General features: G+C 40.2%; 1 protein-coding gene across 3 annotated transcripts in view; it reads right to left on the minus strand.

Moving 5' to 3' along the window:
• The window catches only part of PLPPR1 (phospholipid phosphatase related 1), a 457,833-nt gene that overhangs the window by 12,030 nt on the left and 418,718 nt on the right, over positions 1-27,085 (minus strand). For all 3 annotated transcript variants that reach the window (XM_067742407.1, XM_067742406.1, XM_067742409.1), the window contains 2 exons: positions 19,160-19,292; positions 469-719 (listed from right to left, as the gene is read on the minus strand). In XM_067742407.1, the coding sequence (XP_067598508.1) occupies positions 469-719; positions 19,160-19,292 (384 nt within the window). The remainder of the gene's footprint in view (positions 1-468; positions 720-19,159; positions 19,293-27,085) is intronic.

Raw genomic sequence — 27,085 nt, forward strand, 5'->3', positions numbered from 1 at the left:
CAGAGGAAAGCCATGTCTTTATCCGGGTTTGCCGCACTGCCCGGGCAGGCGTTCACACGAGGCACACACCTGCAAATTTGTAGACAAGTGTGAGAAATGTGTGCTGTTCTAGAAACAACCAAAGCTTTGGCAAAGAGTGCTGTTCTGGCCAGTGAAAGAACCCCATACCCGGTGCCAGGAGCCTGGGCCTCCGCTCTGACTCTGTGTTCTTAGCTACTCTCTGGGCCTCAGTCTCTGCATCTGTAAAATGGGAGGATGTGACTAAGTGATTATCAACAGTCTTGCCAGAATTAACATCCTCTGGCAGGTCTTAAATTGGGATGTTGAGGGTGGGGGCAACAGCATGATATAATAAAGGAGAAACATATTGTAACATGACTTTAAAAGTCACCAGAAGTAATGAAAGAATGGGGAGGAGGGTGGTGGAGAGACCCATCACAGCCACAACTCCACGTGGGTCATACTCACCGTGGCATATAAGGCGGAGTAAATGCTCAGAGCAGCATGTTTGGAGGGAAAGGACCTCCTAGCCTTCTCTATCACTTCCAGGTCCCCCGTACAGATGTTCCCGTTGTTGATAAACTGGTGGTGCGCCCGGCAGTCTGCGCTGGTGTAGTTGGGCTTGCACACTGTCAGGAAGTACGGCGTCAGGTGCCCCGTGACCACTTGTCCGGCGTTTACAAAAATGTCAGTAGCAAAAAGCCCAAAAGCAAATACCCCTATGAGGAGATTTAAAATAATTAGGAAAGTGACATACCCCATCGATTGGTTTTGTCCCTGAGAGAAAAACAGCAGTGAGAGTCCATGACAACCTATCAGAAAGGTCCTCCCCAGAGTCAAATTGTCCCCTCACCTTTATCTTTCCAGGGACTGGTGCCTGCTTCCCAAACCACTGTTTCTTCCAAATTGGTGCAGTCACGCTGCTGTTAGCATTTCATTATTTTGTATAAGTAAATTAGAAGCAGCGTGTGCTAACGGAAAGAATTTGAATTTTGGAGTCATGTAGAGCTGGGCTCCAGACCCACCTCTGGTGACTCGTTCACGGTGTAAGTTGTTGACCTTCTCTGAATCTTGGTACCCTTATCACAAAGTGGTTGGGGGGAGTGATACCTCAGAAAGGAGTTGGAAAGATGAAATAAAATATGTGCAAAACACCCGCTGCGTGCCTGGCATTAAGTAGTTACTCAACATTAGTTCTCTTTCCGTCTATAGAAAATATCTTCCCCCTGGTCCTGTTGGAAATGCAGATACTCCTTGGAGGGAGTTATCATGGCAGGTGAGAGAATGAGGTTGTTAGAGAGTCGTCCCTAAAAGAGAGAAAAAGATCACTCTAGAAACCTTGATTGAATTGGATGTTTCATTGGATGTTGGAAACAGAAAACGAGGAGGAAGAGTGTTAAAGATGAATGTTGTTGACTGTATCAAATTACCACAAACGGAGTGGCTTAAACCAACACAAATGTATTGTTTTACAGTTCCGGAGGTCAGAAGTCCCAAATAGGTTTCACGGGGCTAAAATCAAAGTGTTGGCAGAGCCGTGTTCTTTCTGGAAGCTCCAGAGTAGAATTCATTCCTTGCTTCTTCCAGCTTCTCGCCTTCATTTCTTGACTTGTGGCCCCGCTCTCCCCCTGCCTCCGCAGCAGTCATATCATACGAGCTCTGCTTCCATTGTCACGTTTCTTTCCATGACTCACTCTCTTGCTTCTCTCTTAGAAGGTTACATTGTCTACCCGAATAATCCAGGATAATCTCAAAATCCTTAATCTAATCACACATATAAATTCCTTTTTGTCATGTAAAGTAATATATCCAGTTTCTAGGGGTAGGACATAGACATGTCGGAGCGAGGAAGGCGTTATTTTACCCACCATGCTGACTTGGCCTGCTTGGCCAAGAACCCCGTGGGTAGGCTATATTTCCTGGATTTTATCTGTTCTCTGGTAAATTCCACAGGAATATAGGATTACCGCCAACAAGCTTGAACATGAATAAGCAGAATTCCCTATAGGAAGTTTCACTGTGGACCTTTCAAAGCCTATACATACATCTATAGATTACCTGTGGACTGTTTTCTGTTAACTATATCAAGAGCAGCTGTGCAGAGCCAAGGTACATACAAGTCATCTGAAGAGATAAAGAAGACTTTTCAAGTGCGACTCAATTATGAGAGAAGTTGGCAAGTGTGAGAGGCAGCGTTAACCCTTGTAAATGTCAAGGATCTGCTATATTTTCAATTAAATTTCTATCCAATTTTGACTTCCATATTCAATGTCTTGAATCTGCAAATTGTGCTGACTTCAGCAGCTAAAAGTCAATCCATTAGAGCAGAAGCAAAGACAAGTTTGGCTGAAACCTTCATCCGGTTTCCATTTTGACCTGTATTGATTGTTATAATTTTCTTTTTTGTGGCTTTGCCAGTATGTGCTTTATCAGAATGAGAACTGGCTCTTTTAATACCTTCAGCCGGCTCACACTCATAGCGTCTGACCTCTGAGAGTAGGCATTCGCTGATCATTCGTGGTAATTTTCACCCACAGGTTCTGGAAGTCTGGTTAGAAATTTTTTTTACATCTTCAAGCAAGATTCTCAAAGACCAGGTTCCTGGCTTTTTCAAGGGGCAGTAAGTCTGTCTAGACATACCTTTCCAGGAAACTAGGGTAACATGTGATTTGAAAAGGGAAAAGTGACAGCATCTTCCTCTGGGATTTTATTTGTCAGAATGCTTCCAATCAGGGCGAATTCTTTCTGAGATAGAGGATTTCTAGGCTCCTTGGATAGGTGTCTGAAGGACCAGGTCCATGGTCACAGTGAATCTGTGACGGGCAGACTTCCACTTTGCTGCCATGTGATATTATTGCTGAAAGTTGCTTTCCCCTCTTCTCTTTGCCTCTCCTGGATTTTGTCTGCTTCTCCTGATGGCTTAACAAGCATTTGCTTTCCAAACATTTCATTCTGGTGTATTTGATGTACCTTGAGAAAGGCAGTCCCGGGGATTCCACTTGCCTGGCATGGGCCATGCCAACAAAGTGTAGTGGAAGCTGCAGCGGTGATTCACAGACAATGTCAGATCCTACGGGGCTTTTGTAAGAAATTCCAGCTATTCCTCTGTTAATCCTGAGCTCCTTGTGTGTATGTTACAAGCCTCAGAAGCCAAACAGAGCTGCTTTTGTCCTCAGAGTCAGGTAGAACACTGTTTAGGGTCTCCTGTACTGCAATATATGATTTGAAGGAGATGCTTTTAAAGTGTCTATATATCCTACCTTGGTGGCTAAAATTCTTTAAGTGAGATAATCTTTTTGAAATTTTAACAGATACATTTTTCATTCCTGTAACCCTCCCTAGCTGGTTCTACTTCTCTTATGGCTCTGCTCCCAACGGTGTTCCTTGTCTCAGGGGAGCTGATCGCATTTCGGAATGGACTTATAGCAGACACAAAGTCTAAAAGTAAAGCTCCTTTGGCTTGCCAGGGCTATGTGCTTGAGACACGTACTGCTGTTTTTGTTTGGAATTCTGAAAAGACTTGGACGGGAAAACCAAGAGCCATGGTCTATAGGATGACCATTGAGTTTCTAAAATAAACCCTAGAATGGGGAAGATGAGGCTGAGGGTGTCTCCCAAGGAGACAGAACCCTGCCTGGTCTGGCTGTGAAGGAGTGAAGGGACATGCCATGCTATTTGCCTCATGCTGGCTGTCAAACCCCAGGGGCAGGGCAATAGAAACCTCCAGAATGATTTTTGGAAATCAAGTTGAAGCATGTCCTGTGCCTCCCAGGGATGTAGCTCAGGAGCCCTGGACAACTTTTAGAGAAGTTCCACATCCAGCACAGTATCAGAACTACAGGAGCCTGCACTGGCAATGTTGGAGGGAGGATCAAATTGTTTGAGCCCTAGGGTTCCTCCCAAGACCCATACATTCTGGCATGGAATGGGCTAAGCACCTGTGAATTCCCACATCCCTAAGGGGTGAGGGGCATTGGAATGCTGAGAGGACCAGGAGGCTAGAAAAAATGTGGCATTAGGACAGAGACTGGCATCTGTTGATGGTGTTGTCTGCGGTCCCTGTTTTGATGATACAGATCGCTAAGGTAACCTGAGCGTGCCTCTTCTTTGTGGCCTCAAAGGATCTGACACCCATCAGGCAAGTCAAAGGATGAAGAAAGAGGAAGATGAAAGTGTTTTTAAAAAAAAAAAAAAAAAAAAAAGTCCTTTTTCCCCCCTCTGAGGGTTTTACCAGGATCCCTCTGATCTCAGGACGTCTTTGGACAAATGAGGATCTTTGATCACTAGTAAATTAGGACACGTAGGTGAAACTCTGTGATCTGCTTCTTGCCAAGGAATCAGTGCAGAGTTCTATCCTTTTACTCAACCAAGAATGTAGTAGGGGAAAGCAGTGACGTGCGCAGGAAATGCGTACGACAACAATCTTCTCAGCCAAAGGTAACTGGTGTACTGGCAAATGATAACAGGGCTCCTATCGGGATCTCTTTAGGCCTCCCAAACAGAGAACTGGTCAAAATACAGAAGCCAGACTGCTTGTTGCTGAGTCCACACAGGAGGCCTTCATTAGGAAGCCTAGACCCAGGCTGCAGAGTAATAATTAGCAGGGACTGGTGGGGTGAGCAAAGAAAGGAATAAATTCCTTTTAGCCACAAAGAACCTGTGACTTTAGGTGGAGCCTCTGAACTGAAGGCCAATTATTCCATATTAAATTATAAGTGTATAATTTTCCAGTTTAAAATGGCACTTTGCTAACAGCCTCTAATAGAGCACCTCTCAACTGTCCACTAAAACATAAACAATGGCAGTGAAAAAAGATGGAAACTCATAGTGCCAACCTGAAGGGCTAATCAGTGAGGGATTTCTATCTCTCTCTCTCTCTCACACACACACACACACACACACACACACACACACACACACACAGTTTTACCTCATGGAAAACCTGAGCTTCTCCTCTGAAGACAAAGATCATGGGAGAAAACCTAGGGAGATTTCCTTTCTTTCCTGTCTGCCCCCTGAATCAGAGATCCAGGATTTAGACTGCTCAGAAAATAGGGATGCTGTCACTCCACTGGATGAGTTCTGCTCTTTGAATTTGCCTGGGACTGTCTCCTCTCCCCCCTTATTCTTCTAAATGTATTTAGAGACACACTGGGACAACAACTAGGCAGGAAGCGGCAGGGGCACCGGCGCTGGCGTCTTGCTCCTGAGAGGAACAGACACGCATGCTGGGCGCCATAGCTTTGCATGCACCGCACTGTCACGGCAGTGGCGGTATGAGGAGATGCCAGTTCACTGGAGCTGAGGCACTCCAGTAGGAAGCCTGCTGATTTGGGATTGGACTTAGCCCTGTGCACACCAACCTGCTCTTAAGCTTAAGCTCTGAAGAGTGGGCCAAGAACTTCTGTTGAGGAAAACTGAGTGTGTATAGATCTTGCCCCACTTAAGACTGAAGAGGGAGAAATAATCACACATCACATGGGGTCTTGGGGAAAAAAATACTTCTATTTTATTTTTATTTTTTTACGTTGTATGGTCAATTTATATGTAATGTCTAAAGTAGGCAAATCCACAGATAGAAAGTAGAATAGTGGACATCAGGGTCTGGGGAGAAGGGAAAATAGTGAGTGACTGCTAATGGGCATCGGATATTTTTGGGGGGATGAAGAAATTTTCTGGACTTAAACAGAAGAAAGATGGTTGCTCAACTTTGTGAATGTACTAAAAACCACCAAACTGACCACTTTAAAAGGGTGAATTTTGTGGTATGTGAATTGCATCTCAGTAAAAATAAAAGAAACGATATGTTTGCATATTTGAGATATAGACTCAAATTCATAACTGCTATATATATAAAGCACTTTTGAGTTTATAAAGTTTTTGTTTTTTATTGAAGTATAGTTGATTTACAATGTGTTCTAGGTTTACAGCAAAGTGATTCACTTACACATATATACATTTTCAAATTCTTTTCCCTTATAGGTTATTACAAAATATTGAGGCTAGTTCCCTGTGCTATATAGTAGGTCCTTGTTGGTTATCTATTTTATATATTAGTAGTATGTATATGTTAATCCCAGACTCCTGATTTATCTCGCCACTTCCCATTTGGTAACCGTAAATTTGTTTTCTATGTCTGTGGGTCTATTTCTGTTTTGTAAATAAGTTCATTGCATCATTTTTTTTTTTAGATTCTACATATAAGCAATATCATATGATATTTTTCTTTCTCTGTCTGGCTTACTTAGTATGATAGTCTCTAGATCTATCCATGTTGCTGCAAATGGCATTATAGCATTCTTTTTTACAGCTGAGTAATATTCCATTGTATAAATATACCACATCTTCTTTATCCATTCATCTATTGATGGACATTTAGGTTGCTGCCATATCTTTGTTATTGTAAATAGTGCTGCTATGAACATTGGGGTGCGTGTATCTTTTCAAATTATGGTTTTCTCAGGGTATATGCCCAGTAATGGGATTGCTGGGTCATATGGTAGTTCTATTTTTAGTTTTTTAAGGAACCTCCACACTGTTCTCCGTAGTGGCTGTACCAAATTACATTCCCACAAATAGCGTAGGAGAGTTCCCTTTTCTCCACACCCTCTCCAGCATTTATTATGTGTAGACTTTTTGATGATGGCCATTCTGACCAGTGTGAGGTGATACCTCATTGTAGTTTTTTTTTTAACATCTTTATTGGCGTATGATTGCTTTACAATGTTGTGTTACTTCCTGCTGTATAACAAAGTGAATCAGCTCTATGTATATATATATATCCCCATATTCCCTCCCTCTTGTGTCTCCCCCCCTCCCACCCTCCCTATCCCACCCCTCTAGGTGGTCACAAAGCACCGAGCTGATCCCCCTGTGCTATGCAGAGCTTCCCACTAGCTATCTATTTTACATTTGGTAGTATATATGTCCATGCCACTCTCTCACTTTGTCACAGCTTCTCCTCCACACCCCACCCTGTCTCCATTCTCAAGTCCATTCTCTACGTCTGCATCTTTATTCCTGTCCTGCCTCTAGTTTCACCAGAACCTTTTTTTTTTTTTTAGATTCCATATATATGTGTTAGCATACAGTATTTGTTTTCCTCTTTCTGACTTACTTCACTCTGTATGACAGACTCTAGGTCCATCCACCTCACTACAAATAAATCAATTTTGTTTCTTTTTATGGCTGAGTAGTATCCCATTGTATATATGTGCCACATCTTCTTTATCCATTCATCTGTCGATGGACACTTAGGTTGCTTCCATGTCCTGGCTATTGTAAATAGAGCTGCAGTGAACATTGTGGTACATGTCTCTTTTTGGATTATGGTTTTCTCAGGGTATATGCCCAGTAGTGGGATTCCTAGGTCATGTGGTAGTTCTATTTTTAGTTTAAGGAACCTCCATACTGTTCTCCATAGTGGCTGTATCAATTTACATTCCCACCAACAGTGCAAGGGTTCCCTTTTCTCCACACCCTCTCCAGCATTTATTGTTTGTAGATTTTTTGATGATGGCCATTCTGACCGGTGTGTGGTGACACCTCATTGTAGTTTTGATTTGCATTTCTCTAATAATGAGCAGTTGAGCATCTTTTTATGTGCCTGTTGGCCATCTGTATATCTTCTTAGATCTTCTGCCCATTTTTTAATTTTTATTTTATATTGGAGTATAGTTGATTTACAATATTGTGTTAGTTTCAGGTATACAGCAAAGTGATGCAGTTATACATATCTTCTGCCCATTTTTAAAATTTTTTATATTTTATTAACATCTTTATTGGAGTATAATTGCTTTACAATGGTGTGTTACTTTCTGCTTTATAACAAAGTGAATCAGCTATACATATACGTATATCCCCATATCTCCTTCCTCTTGCATCTCCCTCCCACCCTCCCTATCCCACCCCTCTAGGTGTAGTATTACTCTGCCAATTTTTTTTTTTAAATTTAGTTATTTTTGGCCATGTTTGGTCTTTGTTGCTGGGTGCGGGCTTTCTCTAGTTGCGGTGAGCGGGGGCTACTCTTTGTTGCAGTGCACAGGCTTCTCATTACAGTGGCTTCTCTTGTTGTGGATCACGGGCTCTAGGTGCATGGGTTTCAGTAGTTGTGGCACGTGGACTCAGTAGTTGTGGCTCGCAGGCTCTAGAGTGCAGGCTCAGTAGTTGTGGCGCACAGGCTTAGTTGCTCTGCTGCATGTGGGATCTTCCCGGACCAGGGCTCAAACCCATGTCCCCTGCATTGGCAGGTGGATTCTTAACCACTGTGCCACAAGGGAAACCCTCTGCCCATTTTTTTGATTGGGTTGTTTGTTTGTTTTGATATTGAGCTGTATGAGCTCTTTGTATATTTTGGAGATTAATCTCTTGTTGGTCATATCATTTGCAAATATTTTCTCCCATTCTCTAGGTTGTTTTTGTTTTGTTTATGATTTCCTTTGCTGTGCAAAAGCTTTTAAGTTTAATTAGGTCCCATTTGTTTATTTTTGTTTTTATTTCCATTACTCTAGGACACAGATCCAAAAAGATATTGTTGTAATTTATGTCAAAGAGTGTTCTGCCTATGTTTTCCTGTAGGAGTTTTATAGTATCTGGTCTTACATTTAGGTCTTTAATCCATTTTGAGTTTATTTTTGTGTATGGTGTTAGAGAATATTCTAATTTCATTCTTTTACATGTAGCTGTCCAGTTTTCCCAGCACCACTTATTGAAGAGACTGTCTTTTCTCCATTGTATATTCTTGCCTCCTTTGTTGTAGATTAATTGACCATAGGTGTGTAGGAAAAAATACTTCTATTTTAAACTAGTATTGTACCGTTATGCTTCTTTTTTGTACCTCTTATCCCAGTAGGAAATTTATATGTGTGATTATTCAGTAATGTCCATCTCTCCCATTAGGATTGTAGAATATGCAAGCTCCAAAGAGCAGGGAACACATCTATTTTTGTTCAACACTGTATCCAAGCACCTAGTATCAAACCTGGTCCATAGCAAACAAATATTTGTGGAATCATGAATCAATTGCTGAAGAAACTTCAGAGAAGATTGACAGGAGAAGAGGGTAAAAGAGCATAGGAACTTGTCCAAATTTTCTAACTCATGTTGGTGTCTCACATCCCTGATTCTGTTGAACACGGGTTTGACATGAAACCACTTGGCATGTGTGATGTAGAGACCATTTTTCTTTTTAATAAGTGTCACAAAATCCTGCAGAGTGCTAGGCGCCTTAGCAAACAGGATAATTGAAAACTGGGGCTTTATAAGTGTCTCAGGAGTCAGAAAACTTGTAAATCATAATTTGGAAATCAAAGCACTCTCCATTTTCAATGCAGCAAGAATGAGAAAAGAACCTTAATTTGGAGTCTGATGATCTATGCTATACATACAGGAAAGACTTCTTACTGTAGACATTTGCAAAGGACAAGAAATTGGAAATCATGATGCACCTGGGTACAGTTTTACATAGACATGCACATCTTTGGGACAAATTGCCCCGTTTTTGATTACGAGAAGTTGCAACGGTTGTCAGTTTAAATATTAACACATGGGTACATGAAAGCATGGCTCCTACGTATTTTTCATGTGGAGAAACTAACACATAGAATTAAAAAAAAAAGGATAGTGGAAAAGACATAAAAACAAGTTATCTGGGTTAGGTTGGTAATAGTACTCTCTGAAAAGGGGAGGGGAATCTTACTCCTTCCTCAGCATATGTTCTCAACGTCTTATCAAACATTTCTGAAAAAGGACTGCTCTCCTGTCTATGTTAGCAAAACAGTGCAGTGAAAGAGAATTCAAGAACTGTGTTGTGTGAGATTAAGGATGGTTGAACGTTTTCTCATTTTCAGAAGTTAATCAGCTTTGTGAATCTTTTGTGGTAGTTCTTCTACAACGATGTTCAAAAAACATGGAAACACACTCTCAACTCAATTCCTGGCCTTTATTTTAGTGGGAAAATTGATGAAGATCTTATCCCACACAAACAAGTACAAGCAAGTGGCATGTGGTCACCATTTTGACAGCAGAAGGGGAGACATCTAAGGAATTCTTATGTTCACTTTCCTCAAAGTACATTCTGATTCAATCACCAGGTCTTAATTCTAGATCACACCTTTGATCCAAGCACCATTGCAAATGGAATAGAAGATACAAAGAAATGAATACAGTTCCTTTTTGCTTTTCTTTTTGCCACATCAAGTTCCCTAGTGGGAAATCTCAGTGGAGAAAGTAATTGTGCTGTTGCAAATGTGCTCTCAATTCAGCTGTGAAGAGCCTTCCTTCAGGAAACAACCATTTCTTTAGAAAAAGAAGACATGGTGAAATGTTTCCTCCATAACATGTTTTATTCAAACTAGAAGTTTCCTAGTGAAGACGTTTTATCTGCAGTTACCATGTTCATCCCATTTCCTAGCAAAGTGTACTGAGCTGATGAGATGTCTAAATAAGATCGCCATGGATACTAGGTAATGATGATAATAATGTAGCCAATACACTGTGTTTAGTATGTATTAGGTATTATTCTAAATGCTTTGAAATATTAGTTTATTCACTTCTCACCACAACTCTTTGAGGTAGACACCGTTATCTCCATTTCACAGATGAGGAAATTGAGGCACAGAGAGGTCAATTAACTTGACCTAGTTCACACAGCTAGTAAGTAGAAGAGCTGGGATTAGACACTAAATAGTTATGGCTCTAAATCCAAACTCTTATTCACAACCCTCTAAGCTTGTATTTTCATGTACTTAAGAAAATATATGGGTAGGTGTCAGGCCATGAAAAAAAGCACTTTAGTTCTCACCCGCGCACTGAGAAGAGGCAAGGATTTAGAACATGCTCCCGATGAAATGTTTGCCTTGTCACAACAGAACAAGAATTCCTCAATATTTTAGCCAATAATTTTCCAACAAGAAGATGATAGAATACCTAAGATATGTCATCATTGAATGAGGCACTTTTCTCATCAATTTAGCAATGAATCTGACTTTGTTTCTAGTATAATACAAACACCATCAGTGCAAATTGATCTACAAACATCAAATATTGTGCTTCAAAAGGAAGTTTCTGACAGAACTAAATACATCAGTTCCTTGGATAATTAATTTCAAGGGTTCACAGAACAAGATTCTTAGGTCTGTCTGTCCTGTGTATGTCACAGAAACACCAAAGGCTGACAGCAGTCTATTGTCTGGATGTCATGGTTTTAATCTGAAGAACAGATTTTATTAAAATCAATCTGAACCTCAGTTACTTTATCTGTAAAAGAGGTTTTAAATAGACCTAAATTACTGGGTTATGAACGCAAATCGTAGAAAATAGTTGTAAAAAACATTTTGTAAATTGTGAGATCTATGTAGATATTAGGGACTCATTTTTATAACTGAGGGATGTGGATATCCTCAGTAATTCAAATAAGTTGATTATAAAATTATTTTGAAAACAGAGGAAAGGGATAAGAACCCTATAATTCTAACAACCTCAAACATATTCAACTCTGTGTGTTATTCATCTTTTGTATTAATAAAGCACCTTTTTTACAATACAATGGTGTTTAAAGAACACTGTGTCATTACTATAACTACGCATCGTAGTAAGGGAAGAGGAAGAGGTTTTTTTTGCGGTACGCGGGCCTCTCACTGTTGTGGCCTCTCCCGTTGTGGAGCACAGGCTCCGGACGCGCAGGCTCAGCGGCCATGGCTCACGGGCCCAGCCGCTCCACGGCATGTGGGATCTTCCCGGACCGGGGCATGAACCCGCGTCCCCTGCATCGGCAGGCGGACTCTCAACCACTGCGCCACCAGGGAAGCCCTGAAGTACTTTTTTAAACCTTCACAGCAGTGGATTTCGACGGAGGGTGATCCTGTCCCCAGGGGACATTTTGCAATGTTTGGAGACATTTTTGGTTGTTACTAATGGAGGAGGGGGTGTTACTGGCATCTGGTACGTAAAGGCCAGGAATGCTACTATGCATCCTACACCCTACAATGTAGGATGTCCCCTCCTCCATACAGAAAAGAATTAACTGGCCCAAGATGTCAGTAGTGCTGAGGTAGAGAAACTCTGCTTTACAGCAAATAAGTTCACTGAAATGCCGTGAATTTGCACTGGTTAATGTGAAAAGTGCTAGAGAAAGCAGCAATCTTTAGTCCTTTTAGTTAGTCCTTAAGCATCAATCTTTACTTGTCCTTATAGTTAGTCCTAAGCAGCTCAGTTAGACCTTTTATTTGAGTCCAGCCTCTAAACACTGGTGCTGGGAAGGGCCCTCAGAAAAGGGTCACTTGAGTTTCATGACTAAATAACTTTCCTCTTGACAATTAGAGTAACTTACAGAGTTCTGGGCCAGGAGTCTTGTTTGGGTCTGTAATGCTCTGGTTCAGTGAGGATGACATTCAAAGAGGAGCAGACTTGTTCTCTGCACTGAGCAGAGCAACCAAGAGCAGCCTCATCACAGCTTCTTGAGACCTGAGCAGAGCTTGACCCCTGGTTGTGCCTTTGAAGTCAGCCAAGGCTCCCAGCCTCAGCATGCCTCCCCTCCCTGCGTCCAGAGCCACTCCTGGTCCCTAGTGGGAAGCACCAAACATCTTCGTCTCAAAGTCTGGTGGCTTGGCTGCTCATGGGGTCCAGAAACTGAGGTTCCCTTTATCCCCTAAGATCCATCCTGGCTTTCTCCTCCTCATCTATCTACCTAGGCTTCAAATCTTGTTCTTGTTGCTGAGTTCTAGAAATATCTCCATCAACTTATAGGCCCATGCCCTGCCTTGCTTTTGACATTTCTCCTTTAATGTCCAGCCTCTGGACTCGGAACTAAAGTCGGGTGCCTGGGCACTGCAACTGATTTTAGGCTAGGCAGCCAAGGTCAACTTCCACAGTCAGCACATGGAGCTGGCCTAGTTCCCTGGGCGCCCAGTTTCCTGGGATGGTCACTGTCCTGCTATGAAGTCACTGCCAACTCTAGACAATTCTCATTGTAGGGCAGCCTTTCCCTTCCCATTTAAAATTGCATATCTGCCTCCACAACCCCCTTATTTCCTTTTTCTACATTATTTTCCCCCATAACACTTACCTTCTCACAAACACTATGATTTACATATGATTTATGATTTTTAGTTTAATGCCTGGCTTCCCCCACTAGAATATAAATTCAATAAGAGCAAATAAATCTCTGTTTGGTTCAGTAATATGTCCTCAACACCTTAATCAGTGTTTTGCATATGGTACATGCCCAAAAAATTACTTGTTGAAGGTTGAAAATACGATCAGTCCCCCCCCCCATTTATAATTATAAATGCTGAATGCAAGTAGAAATGGACTGACTGAATCAAATGGAGTCTCCTTTCAGATAAAGTACATCTAAATGACTTTCAAAATTGAGAAGGATTTTCTAGTTCTTGAAAAGGCTGAGCTTGTCTCAGGGTATGAATTCTTACAACCATAAAACACTGTGACCTTTGAGGCTGTGTTTAAAATATTCGTGCTTCATTTAGATCACAATTTATGGCAATTAGCGTTACATGAATTAACGTTTACCATGGTACTTTCTATTCTGTCCAGTGCTACCTAATCCTTAGACCTGACCTAAATGGCCTAAGACTTGCTTGGTATTTAATTAAATTTTTATTGGAAGTAATAATGGAGCAACTGTGTGATCCCAAATGAAAAGCCCATAATAAGCAGTTTCTGGATGACAGGCTATTTTAGGTGCCAAAAGACAATCTAATCTTGGTATATCTGGATCAGTTTTTTCTTTAACTCAAAAGAAAGTTATTCAAGACGGCAAACAAACCAAAAACCCTCATGGAATTCTAATGCTTTTTATTCATGCTTTCAGTATTAAATTAAAAAGTTAATATTTACAAGAATATGATTACTCAAGTATATTTGTGAATGAAAAGAATTTAAATATGACTTCCTTATTTTGTCTTTGTTGCTGAAAAGAGAATGTACAGGTTTATCTCTTTTGAGAACTTAAATCTGTGTATGGTTGTTGTTCAATTTAATGCATACCAAAGGAACTGATGTAGGAAGGGAAGGAATGGAGAGGGAAAAATGAGGAAAGGGAGAAGCCTTACATATGTGTCACTAACTTGACCACATTTGTTTTGATAAAACGTTGGTAAAATTTGTTACTTCAGGCAATTTCTTTCCTCCCTTCCCACATCATGTAACGCAGTGTGAGAAATTATACAACAGTTTAGAAATGGTTACAGAAGTTAACTATGAGGGTTTATAGCTAAAGCCTGGGAGACCAGGCATCCTCTTTTTGTTTGTTTGTTTATTTATTTGTGGAAGTATAGTTGATTTATAATATTGTGTTAGTTTCAGGTATACAGCAAAGTGATTCAGTTTTTTATATATATATATATATTTTTCAGATTCTTTTCCATTATAGGTTATTGTAATAACAAGTTGTTGAATACAGTTCCCTGTGCTATACAGTAAATCCTTGTTGCTTATTTTATATGTAGTGGTGTGTATCTGTTAATCCCAAACTCCTAATTTATCCCCCTTGCCCTTTCCCCTTTGGTAGCCATAAGTTTGTTTTCTATGTCTGTGAGTCTATTTCATCCTCCTTATAATGATGAGAACCTTGGGGAAAAAATTTATTGTTGGATTTGTGAATCAGAGGAATTCAATCCTCTCTGTCAAGGTCAACACAATTAGCATTTGTCTACAGGAAGAGATGGTTTAATTTGCTTGTTTTCCCTTTGACTTGGCTATTGCCATTTTCTCAGTTAAAATTTACTTTGACTCTGTGGGGTGGGGTGAGGGGCTATCTGTTCAAGTCCCTGCCACACAGCCTAGAGAAGACAGGGAATTCGAGAGCCAAGGTGCCACTTTCAGCTCTGCTTTCGACGCCAAACACTGTGTTAAAGGACTTGGCCATCCTTTGGGATAGCCTCTATTTTTGCCACTCCTCCCAAAATGTCTAGCTCTTTTACTGATTTTAAAATTATACATATTTATGATTTAAAAAATTGGAAATTATAGAATAAAAAGCAAAAAATAAAATTATTCACCCATTAACGTACAATTCAGGAATAACAACAGTTAACTTCTACATTTCTTCAGTCTCTTTTCTATGGGATACATGTACACACACACAGATACATACACACACAAATACATGTTCAGATACATATACACACATATGTATCATGTTGCATTCTTTTTATTTAGAAATAATCATAGGTTCCTAGTGTCTTGACTTTTTCCACAGTGTTATAACATGAATATTTCCCCTTTCATTAAAAATTCTTAATACCATTTTCTGAGATTGTACCTTATGGTTAGCATTATTTGTAAAAATTATATTATTGATATTTCTAATTTATGTTATGACAAAATAATTTTAGTCCATAAAAATTAATTTACATTTCCGATCATTTCCTTAGGAAAGATTATTTGAAGTAGGATTTTGGGTTAAAAAGGAGGCTTATTTTAAGGCTACTGAAATATATTGTCAAATTGCTGTGCAGAAAGGGTATATCAACTTAGTCTCACTAGACTTGTACTAGAATCCCAAGTTTTTTCTCATCCTTGTCAGCATAAAGCATTATTTTTTTAAAAAATATTTTGCTAGTCCACTGACTATTTTTGTAATGCGAAGCTGATTGTATTTGTTGGGTAACACTGTTGATAATGGGTTCTAGAATAATTACATAAACTGCAAGAGCAAAGTCATGCCATTTCAGCTTAATTAGAATAGTTAGCTGAAACAGTTGTTATTTTCTAATGCCAACTGCATGGTGTGTATTTTGGTGGCTACTGGGCTAGAATAAAAAGACTGTTAAGACCTTTACAATAACGTTTCTAATGCATTTTATTACCTTATTTTACTTTAATTTTTTCAAAGGAAACATCTCCATATAAAGGATCTTTACTTCAAGTAATATGTTTTTTTCTCTTATGGAAAAATTTAATCCACACATACTAAGTTACCCATCTCAAGATAGACCCCTCCCCCCATCTTCAACTCTCCTATATGAAAAGTCAGAATAGACTTTTGACTTTCTCTTAGAAATTGCCTTATTTATGTACCCTAATCTTTTAGAACTAAGCTGAAGAGAGGTAATAAAGTTAATTAAACAGGAGGCAAATGAATATTTAAGAATCAGCATTTCTGGAAGCAATTTTAGGCAAATCTATGATTTAACAGAGTTTAGTTTTTGCTCTTTACTCCTCCAAAAACATTATGGAAAACCTACTATGTGCCAGGCATTTTGCAATATGCTGTTGATACAAAGTGAAAAAGATATAGTCCCTGCTCTCCAAGGGATCATAAATTACAGTAGTCCCCCCTTATCCACGGGGGTATGGTCCAAGACCCACCCCCAGTAGATGCCTGAAACGGTGGATCATACTAAATCCTACATATACTATGTTTTTCTAATACATATATACCTATAATAAGGTTTAATTTAGAAATTAAGTACAGTAAGATATTAACAACAATAACTAATAACAAAATAGAACAATTATAACAATGTACTGTAATTAAAGGTGAATGTAATCTCTCTCTCTCGAAATATCTTATTGCACAAATTTAATGCCTTTTCTATCTTAACTAAGCACTTACCATGGCTGTGGCTGTAATTTTTGCAGTTTGAGGTGTGACAGCAGAACTAGCATGTATTACTTTTTTCTTCTTTACAATTTCACAAACAGAAGATTTGTTCTTACTGTTCAACCTCAGCATGTGATTTTTTTCTTTCCTTACTGAGAACTTTTACCTTTTCACTTAAAGAAAGTGCTTTACGGCTTCTCTCTGGCATATCCAAATTGCCAGCATCACTACTCTTGTGCTTTGGTGCCATTATTATGTAAACTAAGGATTACTTGAACATAAGCTCTGCCATATCATGACAGTTGATTTGATAACCAGACGGCCTCTAAGTGACCGATGGGTGAGATAATTTGGACAAAGGGATAATTCACGACAGAGCAGGATGGCACAAGATTTCATCATACTCAGAATGGAGCATGATTTAAAACTTATGAATTGTTTATTTCTGTAATTTTTCATTTAATATTTTTGGCTGACTGTGAGTAACTGAAACCACGGAAAGCAAAATCATGGAATGAAAACTTAAAAGTTAATAATTACCATCATCTATTGAAAACTGGGTGTCAGGCACTTTATCATAGTATTTTTCATGCTTAGAAGATCCCTAATACAGGCATTATTAGCCTTACCCACACACTCACAGTCCTTGGGAACAGTTACTTTATCCCATTTTATATCATATTCTTCATCTGCACAGTTAGAACTATAACCTACCTTATAGGGTGTTGGGTGGATCAAACGAAATTATAAAGTGTCTAGTCCAGTGTTCTGTATAATAAATATTCTCGCCTCTCCTCTTGTCTTCCTTGAAGCCACTCTGGTAGCAGGTGACCAAACTCTGGATGTCTTTGAAAGGCACCATCGTTTGGAATGAGTAGACTAGATAGACGTGACATCATATGGATGAGGGTATACCCAATGAGCCGACTGCAGACGCCCACAGGTCATTCTGCAAATACCATCAGTAAATGCCGAAGACTATTTTAATGTTAAGGGTTACTTCTTTTAACTTAGGTTTTCCTAGCCTTCCCACTCTACTACTTCCCTAACTCCCATGCCAATGTTAGAAGTTACTGCATATTTTTTAAAATTTTTATTGAAGTATAGTTGATTTACAACGTTGTGTTTAATTTCTGCTGTACAGCAAAGTGATCCAGTTATACATATATATTCTTTTCATATTCTTTTCCATTATGGTTTATCACAGGATATTGAATACAGTTCCCTGCGCTACACAGTAGGACCTTGTTGTTTATCCATCCTATATATACTAGTTTGCATCTGCTAACCCCAAACTCCCAGTCCTTCCCTCTGCCCCCCACCCCACAACCATGAGTCTGTTCTCTATGTCTGTAAGTCTGTTTTTGTTTCATAGATATGTTCATTTGTGTCATATTTTAGATTTCATTTATATGTGATATCATATGGTATTTGTCTTTCTCTTTCTGGCTTAGTAGGATAATCTCTAGGTCCATCCATGTTGCTGCAAATGGCATTATTTCATTCTTTTTAATGGCTGAGTAATATTCCATTGTGTATATGTACCACATCTTTATCCGTTCATCTGTTAATGAACATATAGGTTGTTTTCATGTCTTGGCTATTGTAAATAGTGCTGCTGTGAACATAGGGGTGTGTGAAGTTACTGCATATTTGATTTTGATATGATCATTTGCTCATGACTTGAGGAAATTTGACCCTTTTCTATAACAGGAAGTAAAGGATTAAGGATAAGCAAAGGAGCTGTGTTCTGGCCCTCACTTTCTCAGTTGTCAGTTCCATATGTTCTAAATGGTATCATGGCTTGTTTTAGCACCATGTTGATACTTTCAGAGTTTTATCCTGGCTCCCATGAACACCTGACCAGTAGGTATTTGCAGGATCTCATTAGAACACTAATAGTTACTGAGTACTCACCGTGTAGGAACTCTGAGAGATCTATATTCCTACCTTTACTCACATACACATTCATTCCCATATTTATAATCATTATCCATATACCCTCAGGATTTTTATAAAAGTCCTAGAAGGAGGGTTATAGAAAACGTCTTAATTATTCCTCATCGTGAACACTAATAAAACTATTTGTTTTCCAACTTTGGAAAGGCATTCTTTTTAAGACCTGATGGATTAGATTTTCCATACTTTATTTAAAGTTCCCTGCATAACAAAGTTACTGGGTAGGAAAGTTTTGTCAGGAAAGTTGATTATTTCTAGTTCATTTTACTGGTGTCCCCTGATGCTGTACCCCCTTGCCTGACTCAGCTTAAGGGTATATGGCAATATCCAGTCAATATTAAAATATACGTCCCAAGGGAATCTCAGATAAGTATTGTGTAGGAAGAAAAAATCAAAGTTGAAATCATTTGTAAAACAATTTAATAAGTATTGCTTCACTTTAAGGATCAAAAATTTGGCTTGGCACCAGGATCAGGCTCAATTTCTGTACTTCCTGGAAAATCCCCAAAACAACTCTTGCTTTTAAAGTTGATGCTTCCATAGCTTAGGTTATTTTATCAAGTGTGTTCATCTTCAGTAAGTTTAGTAAGTTTTACCTATAAGCGAGGGCTTAGTCCAACATGCCCTTGTACTCACCTATGAATCTTACGATCCTTCGGAGTAAGGGATTCAGGTAACAGCATTCTCCGGTCAGAATTGTTTTCTCCTGGGCGATCAGAGATTCTCTGGTTGACTTTATGAAATACATGGATAGCTCACCAATAAAAATCTGGAAAAGGAATGTTGAAGAATTGTCAAGTTGGATAGCTGTCTGATAAAAGAGACCCACTAGCTTAAGAAAAAACTCAAAACTTCTGAGGCTTCACAATTATATTAGAAGATATCATGTTGGAGGGATGGAGAGTTAAATAGTAATTTGCAGTTAACTCTTCAAAAGAATTAGAGAAAGCAATAATTGATAATTTCAGATAGTTTCAGGCTATAATATTAAATTCTAAAGTCATATGAAACCTAAGTTGAAATAATAAATTGAATAATAGAATCTATGATAGGGCTCACTCAGGCTGGATTTGAATTTTTTTTTTTTTTTTTTTCTTTGCGGTACGTGGGCCTCTCACTGTTGTGGCCTCTCTCTTTGAGGAGCACAGGCTCCAGACGCGCAAGCTCAGCGGCCATGGCTCACGGGCCCAGCCGCTCCGCGGCATGTGGGATCTTCCCGGACTGGGGCACGAACCCGTGTCCCCTGCATCGGCAGGCGGACTCTCAACCACTGCGCCACCAGGGAAGCCCTTGAATATTTTTAACTGAATGTGTGCATTGCAATGATTCGGAATGACTGGGACAGCCCAGTAGGGCATTATACGCACCCATCGCAATATTACTTCATTACGTGGCAATACTACCATCTTTATTTGAACACATTTGCCTGATCAATATTCTCCTACTCTGAACTGGTTGACTGTCACACCTTTATGATTGGCACCTCTTGTTATCTTGAACTAATACGTGTATATTACCATTTAAATCATAATGCCTTTGTGTACATTGTAAGCTTCCTGATGACAGGGACCATATCTTATATTTCTTCATTATGCTTATAGCACCCAGTGCACTGTATTCCCATTTAAAATAAGGATCTGGCATGAGGGAAGTTGTCACCAACTTTGACACTGCCGCGGCTGAAGACTGAGAACCTTCAGTGAATAAAAAGTTAATAATTACCATCATCTATCGCAAACTGGATGTCAAGCACTTTATCATAGTAGTTTTCATGGTCACAAAATCCCTAGTGTTGGTAGTATTACCTTTGCTTTACTGGTGAAGAATGAAAGTTCAGTGTAGTTAAGTAACTTACCCTCCAGAGCATACAACTGGCATGTGGAGGCACTGGGATTGGTATTCAGTACAACTGGGTTCCAAAGTCCACAGTTCCCACCACATCATATGCCACTTTTATTTTCTGAACCCTCATTTCAATATTTCCCCAGAAGAATGTGATCTTATAATTGTTCTTCTTTGCTATGTGTGTGCTTGTGGTTTTAGATAAACTTCATCAATGTTTTAAGAATTCCTATGCCTTATACTCTTCCTATCATTATAGAATATCTGTTTAGATGGATCAAGATGCCGTCATGAATGGCACATGAGAGATGGAAGTTAAGCTATAGAATAGTAAAACTGGAATCGTCTACAGATGTTTTCCCCTTCCTTTTATGAGGGAGGAACCCGAAAGTCTCAGGGACTTGGCCACACACAGCCAGACAGTGTCTGAAGCAGCTCTAGCAGGTGGTCTATAAATAAATACTGTTATCCCATTGTACAGATAAGACACCTGAGGCGTAGAGGGGTTAAATAATTTGTACAAGGTCGTCACGAATCCTAGCTCTGAAGCCAGGAAAACCTGGCTCCAGAGTCCTTTCTCTTAACTGCTACACTTTTACTCAGCAGTGATGCAATAAAATATTTGTTGAATTTGTGTTTAACGTTGACAACATAGAAAACAAATGCAATATGCTTTAAACACTAAAAAATGTAGATGATATTAAAGTACAAGATAGAATGGTGTAATGGAAATAGAACTATGGGCAAGTCAGAATGGGATGGAAGTTGGCAGGAAGTGACTGAGTTCAGGGTCAGACAGACAAATGATGGGCCAGCATGGATCACCTTGGCAGGTGCTGTCTATGTATGTCTAAGAATATTTTGTGCCTGACATCCCTTGGAATTAACAATGAGTTGATGCTCTGTCAGGTGAAAATATTTGAATAGTTTCAAGAACTCAGCCCTCCCTCTCTTCTCGTTAGACCTATCTCTGCCAAAACAAGGTGCCAAGGGGCTTTGTTTGTCCCCACTGCAATGACGGCACTGCATTACTGTTCTTTATCTCAGTGAACAGATGGGGATAAATTCATGCATAGTCGGGGACATGAAATAGTATTTCCCTGAGGGAGCTTTCTCTGCTCCCACAGACTAGCTTAGGCATTCATGTTGTACGTGAGTCTCTTACCTTGTGTTTCTCCTTTCCATTTCTATCACAAATTACAATGATAGTACGATTACATGCTATCATTTTTATTCCTTGTTATGGGATGTCCCACATGTCTTATTCCGGTTATGTCCCCAGGGTATAGCCCAGTGTAAGGTACATAGTAGTTATTCAATGTTGAATGAATTAAGCGTATCAGATTAATGCAGGTTTTTTGGAATACAGGTTTAACGAGGTAGACTGTAAAGAAACTTTGCCAGGTCCCCTCGGGAAAAGGGAGATCCTGCCTTGTCATTGTTCCCACAACATATTACACAGATCTCTCTCCTGACATCTACCCAATTAATTGCAATTATTGTCTGTATGTCCCTTTTCATTTGACTATGATGTCCTTATGGGAAAGACTTGCCCTTCCTTGCATGGTAACTAGAACAGGGACTGGTATATAGTAGATTCAATCAATATTTGTTGAATGAATAAAAGACTGAATCTTTAGAGTACCTATGTATGGGTAGAACCCTCTGATCTTAACTTCTCTGAAGATTTCTCTGCAGGAAATTCCCAATATGGACCAGAAAGCATGCAATTTTTGCTGTATTGCTTAGGAATATAGTAAAAAATTAAGGATTAACGAATACAAAGTAAAGTATCTCTTTTAAACTAAATTTACTTTACTGAAGGTTGTCACTACTCACACAAGAGGCAAAAAAGCAAGAAAACGTGAGAGAAAATCTACACAAAACATGTTCTTGTTAGAACCTAGGGGTAAGACAGGAATAAAGACACAGACCTACTAGAGAATGGACTTGAGGATATGGGGGGCGGGAAGGGTAAGCTGTGACAAAGTGAGAGAGTGGCATGGACATATATACACTACCAAACGTAAGGTAGATAGCTAGTGGGAAGCAGCCGCATAGCACAGGGAGATCAGCTCGGTGCTTTGTGACCGCCTAGAGGGGTGGGATAGGGAGGGTAGGGGGGAGGGAGACGCAAGAGGGAAGAGATATGGGAACATATGTATATATATAACTGATTCACTTTGTTATACAGCAGAAACTAACACACCATTGTAAGGCAATTATACTCCAATAAAGATGTAAAAAAAGAAAATACACATGTGCACACATACACACAGATCTAAACAAAATCACTCCGAGGCACACCAAACAAAACGTGTCATGTGAAAAGGGTACGGGGCTCAAATAAATCCGTAAGTAAAATGTCCTAAGACTCTCATGTCAAAGGTGATAAGCAGTATAAGAATTGATACTATTGGGACTTCCCTGGTGGTCCAGTGGTTAAGACTCCATGCTCCCAATGCAGGGGGCCCGGGTTTGATCCCTGGTCAGGGAGCTAGATCCCACACGCTGCAACTAAAAGAGCCCCGCGGCCAAATAAAAAAAACGAAAAATCAACAAACAAACCAAAAACAAGAATTGATACTATTGGTCAACAATATTCAAATCACAACTGAGGTATGAAATACAAAAGAAAAAAATCAGAGCAAGGATATATGCTAACCTATATATCTAATTACCGACATAATACTTTGAGTATATTAAGTAATAATGTTTACATAAGGAAGGAAGAAAGAAAGGAAGGGGGTCATTTTATAACTTCAAGGTAGGACAGTATTCCTGGTCCATCCAGTTCAGACTGTGATGGACATAAAGGTTGCTGATAAAATAATCCAGCTCTTAGATCTCAGTGAATGGGCTTCATGGATGTTCATTTCACTGCGTTTCTCTGATCACACTCAGGGTGCTATTTCTCCATCCACTGGGTTCCACAGTCTCATACAGGGCCTGATTCTGCTTGGAGAGAGAGGGAGAGAGAGAGGGAAGATTCTCCTTGATAAAGGTAGGGGTCTCTTTTCTTTCCTGCCTGGCCCCAGCCGATGTTGGAAGCCGTCTACCCACTGGCAGATTTATGACTCTGGTTCTGGCAATGGTTGGGTTCCTCCATCTGTATCTTTGCCACACCCACTCTGCCTCTATCCACCACTCTTTTCAGAGAGCAGCTGGGACATGTGGGACTCTCCATGTGTTTGGCCCTGGCTGTCCTGCCTATTACGGCCTTTCAAATTGTTGGCTAACAAGCATCCTATCACTCATAGCAAATGAGCATACCCTCTGGTGAGAAATGATCAAGGCCAAACTCTAGACCTGGCCATGAACAAACAGCAAGTGAATTCCATTGGTGCATCTCTCATCCCCCAGCTATGCTGGCTACAATCACAAGTGACATGACCTAAGACACTTAGATAACAGTAAATATACTTTTAGTGAGGATAACTTGATAAATTTGTCTTTCAAATATGGAAACCCAAATGGCAAATAAGCAAATAACCCTGGAATATAATACATCAGTTTGGTGTGTTATCTTGCAGACTTCACTTCTTTACAATCTTTAAAGGAGATCTGATAAGTCATAAATAAGTGATATAAATGTAAAATATTTAGGGGATAGTGTTCAGATTTCAAAATATAAAATCTGCAAAAAAAGTCACTGGAAGATGTATTATAATTTCATATTGTAAGGGGGACTCACTGCATGTTCTATGTGGCTGTCATAAAGGTGTCTAGAATTCCTGGAATATATGTTTTGGGTTCACACATATGCTAGTTGTAGCTCTGGTACTTGGCAATATCAGAGTCATTGCTCTGTTTCTTGAATGTGGGCTGTTGAGTTGAAATCTCAGCTCCCTCCCTTCTTGATGTGACTTTGGGCAGGTAACTGAACCTTTCTGAGCTTCTCCTTTTCTTTTGTTCATGACTTTGAACATGAGGGTAATAACTATATCAGAAAATTATTGAGAGTATTAGGAAATGTATGTCAAAACATCTATAGGTGCTCAAAGAATGTTTGTTGCTGTCACTTACTGGTCGGTCTAGGCAAGAATGTGTATTGAAATTGCTTGAAAAATTGTCCTGGATTAAGAAAACATAGCTCTGCTCTGCCCCTAACCAGATGTTCGATCTTGGACCACTTGCTTGACCTCTCTGGGCCTAGTTTCTCATCTGTCAGTTTCTTATCTGTTGGACTAGGAGAACTTTAAGTTGCTTTTCCAGCTCCAACATCTTTGCCTTTATGATAGGAACTGACCAGAGAGGGTTGATTAAGGGAACTGAAATCATGTAATTGGGCTTTAATTTCTCTCCTGTTGGTTAAGCTCTCCAGGGTCAGTGTAGTTTCTTGCAATGCTTCTTCCTTCAGCCTTCATTCACTTTTAAAATCCCATGGGGCTTTGCCCTCACCGAGTAATCTTCCCTAAAAGCAAAGTGGACGCAGCCTGCTCCAGAGTCGTCACATTGCCTGATACCTCTGTTACCTGTGTGCCTAAGGACAGCAGAGGCTAGTAGCTCCTCCCTGGATTTCTGTGTGTCATGCTCTGAGGAAGAGGAGAGCGTTCTTTGCATACTTCTCAATATTAATGTCTAAGTAGCTTCAGAGATTTCAGTCCCAGGGATTTTTAGATGCTTCCAATATCCTCCTTGGGAAGATTCTTTACTCGTGAGCATTTCCAAGAAAGGCAGGCATGGTTTTTGCCGTAGATTTTGTTTAAAAGTGACCCAGGGGATTTTAAATGTCCAGACTATGCTGCCAGTCCTGGCTGCTGACGTCTAAATGCTCTGCTTTCATCTTTCCTGATGAGTGCCGGTGACAACCCAGATGTGCAGAGAGGTTCTGGTCCTCTGACCTGCTGAGCTGTGCTTGGTTCAAGAACTCTTGACTTCTGCTTTATCACAGCTAAGTGTAAATAGAGGAATTCAGCTCTAGACACTTCTGTGCCTTTCAAAGCTGAACGCTTCAATAGAATCAAGGCCACGTGGATGATGGCGTTTTGGAAATCATTCAGCAACTCACATAATAAATGTTTTGTGGATTGCAGCGTCATTACTGGTCTTAATCCAGGGGTGGCATCTACCTATTCAAAACGCTCTTAAGTTGACACTTGCTATATAATGCAACACCAAGGTGGGATGCTACATTTCCAAAGCAGGGTATTCTCTTGAGCCCTTTTTTTTTTTTTTTCCTTTCTGGACGGTGGATGCAAGAGAAATGGGAATTTAAAATGAGTTAGCTAAAATACTGCTCTTAGTAAAAACTAAAATGCATTGTGATCACCAAGTAAACTGACCATCACACAATTTTAGGCAAACAGTAGTCTTTTCAAGAAACAAATTCTCAAAGCTCCTAACACTATCATCTATTCACCAATCCTTAAAAGGGGCATCTCAAAGGTGGTAAGCAAGTCTCTCCGTGGGACGATGTTAAGGGAAAAAATAATCTGTAAGGGAATTTGGAGCACTCATCTGCCGCATGGATAGTAAATAGGAAATCCACAACAATTAATGAGGCTATCTATAACCCTTTCCCAGAAAAAAATGTCAATTGTAATGACTAAGTACATTTGCAACAAAGAAAATGTGTTCACGGTAAAAAAAAAAAAAAAAAAAAAAGTCATGAGATAATGTACAAAAGGAAAAAAGATGTGAATGATGAAGTGTTAAAAAGGGGTTTCAACAGATGAGGCTGTTCAGTACAGGCGCCCACACTGTCTCCTTTGCTCTGGCAGCTGCGTCCCTCGCCAGCCAGGCAGCAGATGTGCATTTACCCGGGGCCCACTCTCTGATCCACGCTGTGCACTGAGCTTTTGTATTCACTGCAGAGCTTATGGCCCAGAAACCCCCAGGTGAAGAGTCGCAGTTTCCTCCAGATTGTGCCTTTCTATCAAATTATGCTTGTCTCTTCCTTTCCCAGCAAATTCTAGATGAGTCTTGTGTGTGTGCGCGTGCCCACTTGCACACAAACTGTGAGCTGTGTCAATTCTCTCAGGCTGGGTGTCAAACGTTCTGCTGCTTCAGTTCTAAATACTCCCATCACTTTGTTGTGAAGCCAAAAAAAGGTTTACTAGCTATTTTCTCATGCCTGGGGTGCTGGGGCTGAGATAAAATAAGGGTCAATCAGATTCTCCACCGGGTTAAATCCTCTTCTCCAAACAGGCTCTCTGCCTTTGACTCTGAGTCCGAGAGTTTATTCAGGGGGCCGGAGGCAGTTGTTAGCCAGGGTTTCCACATTGGTCAGAATGCACCCTGCGGTTTCTTGGACGTGTGGCCAACACTTTTGGCTAAATCATTCCGGACACAATAAATCCCCCAAGCTCTAACCTTTCCTAAGTCCCTGTACAGCTTTCTCCTGTGTGGCCTTGCCTCAACATGATGCTGATGCTTTCTGACAGCGAAGCACAAAAGGAGAAATAGGAAATGACAGGTCAAACCCACGGCAGTCTCTTCCCTCATGCCTTTCTTGTGTGTCCCTGCAAGCGGCGCCCATCCTTGGAGGCACACGGCAGTTTAGGGTGGTAGGTTTTTCTGTGGTTAATGTGCTAGAGCAGTGGTCCCCAACATTTCTGGCACCAGGGACCAGTTTTGTGGAAGCCAGTTTTTCCACGGATGAGGGGGGGAAGTTCAGGCGGTAATGTGAGCAATGCGGAGCGGCAGAGGAAGGTTCGCTGGCTTGCCCTCCGCTTACCTCCTGCTGTGCGGCCCGGTTCCTAACAGGCTGACAACCGA

This window comes from Pseudorca crassidens, chromosome 7 (assembly GCF_039906515.1).
Source record: "Pseudorca crassidens isolate mPseCra1 chromosome 7, mPseCra1.hap1, whole genome shotgun sequence".
Classification (NCBI taxonomy): Eukaryota; Metazoa; Chordata; class Mammalia; order Artiodactyla; family Delphinidae; genus Pseudorca; species Pseudorca crassidens.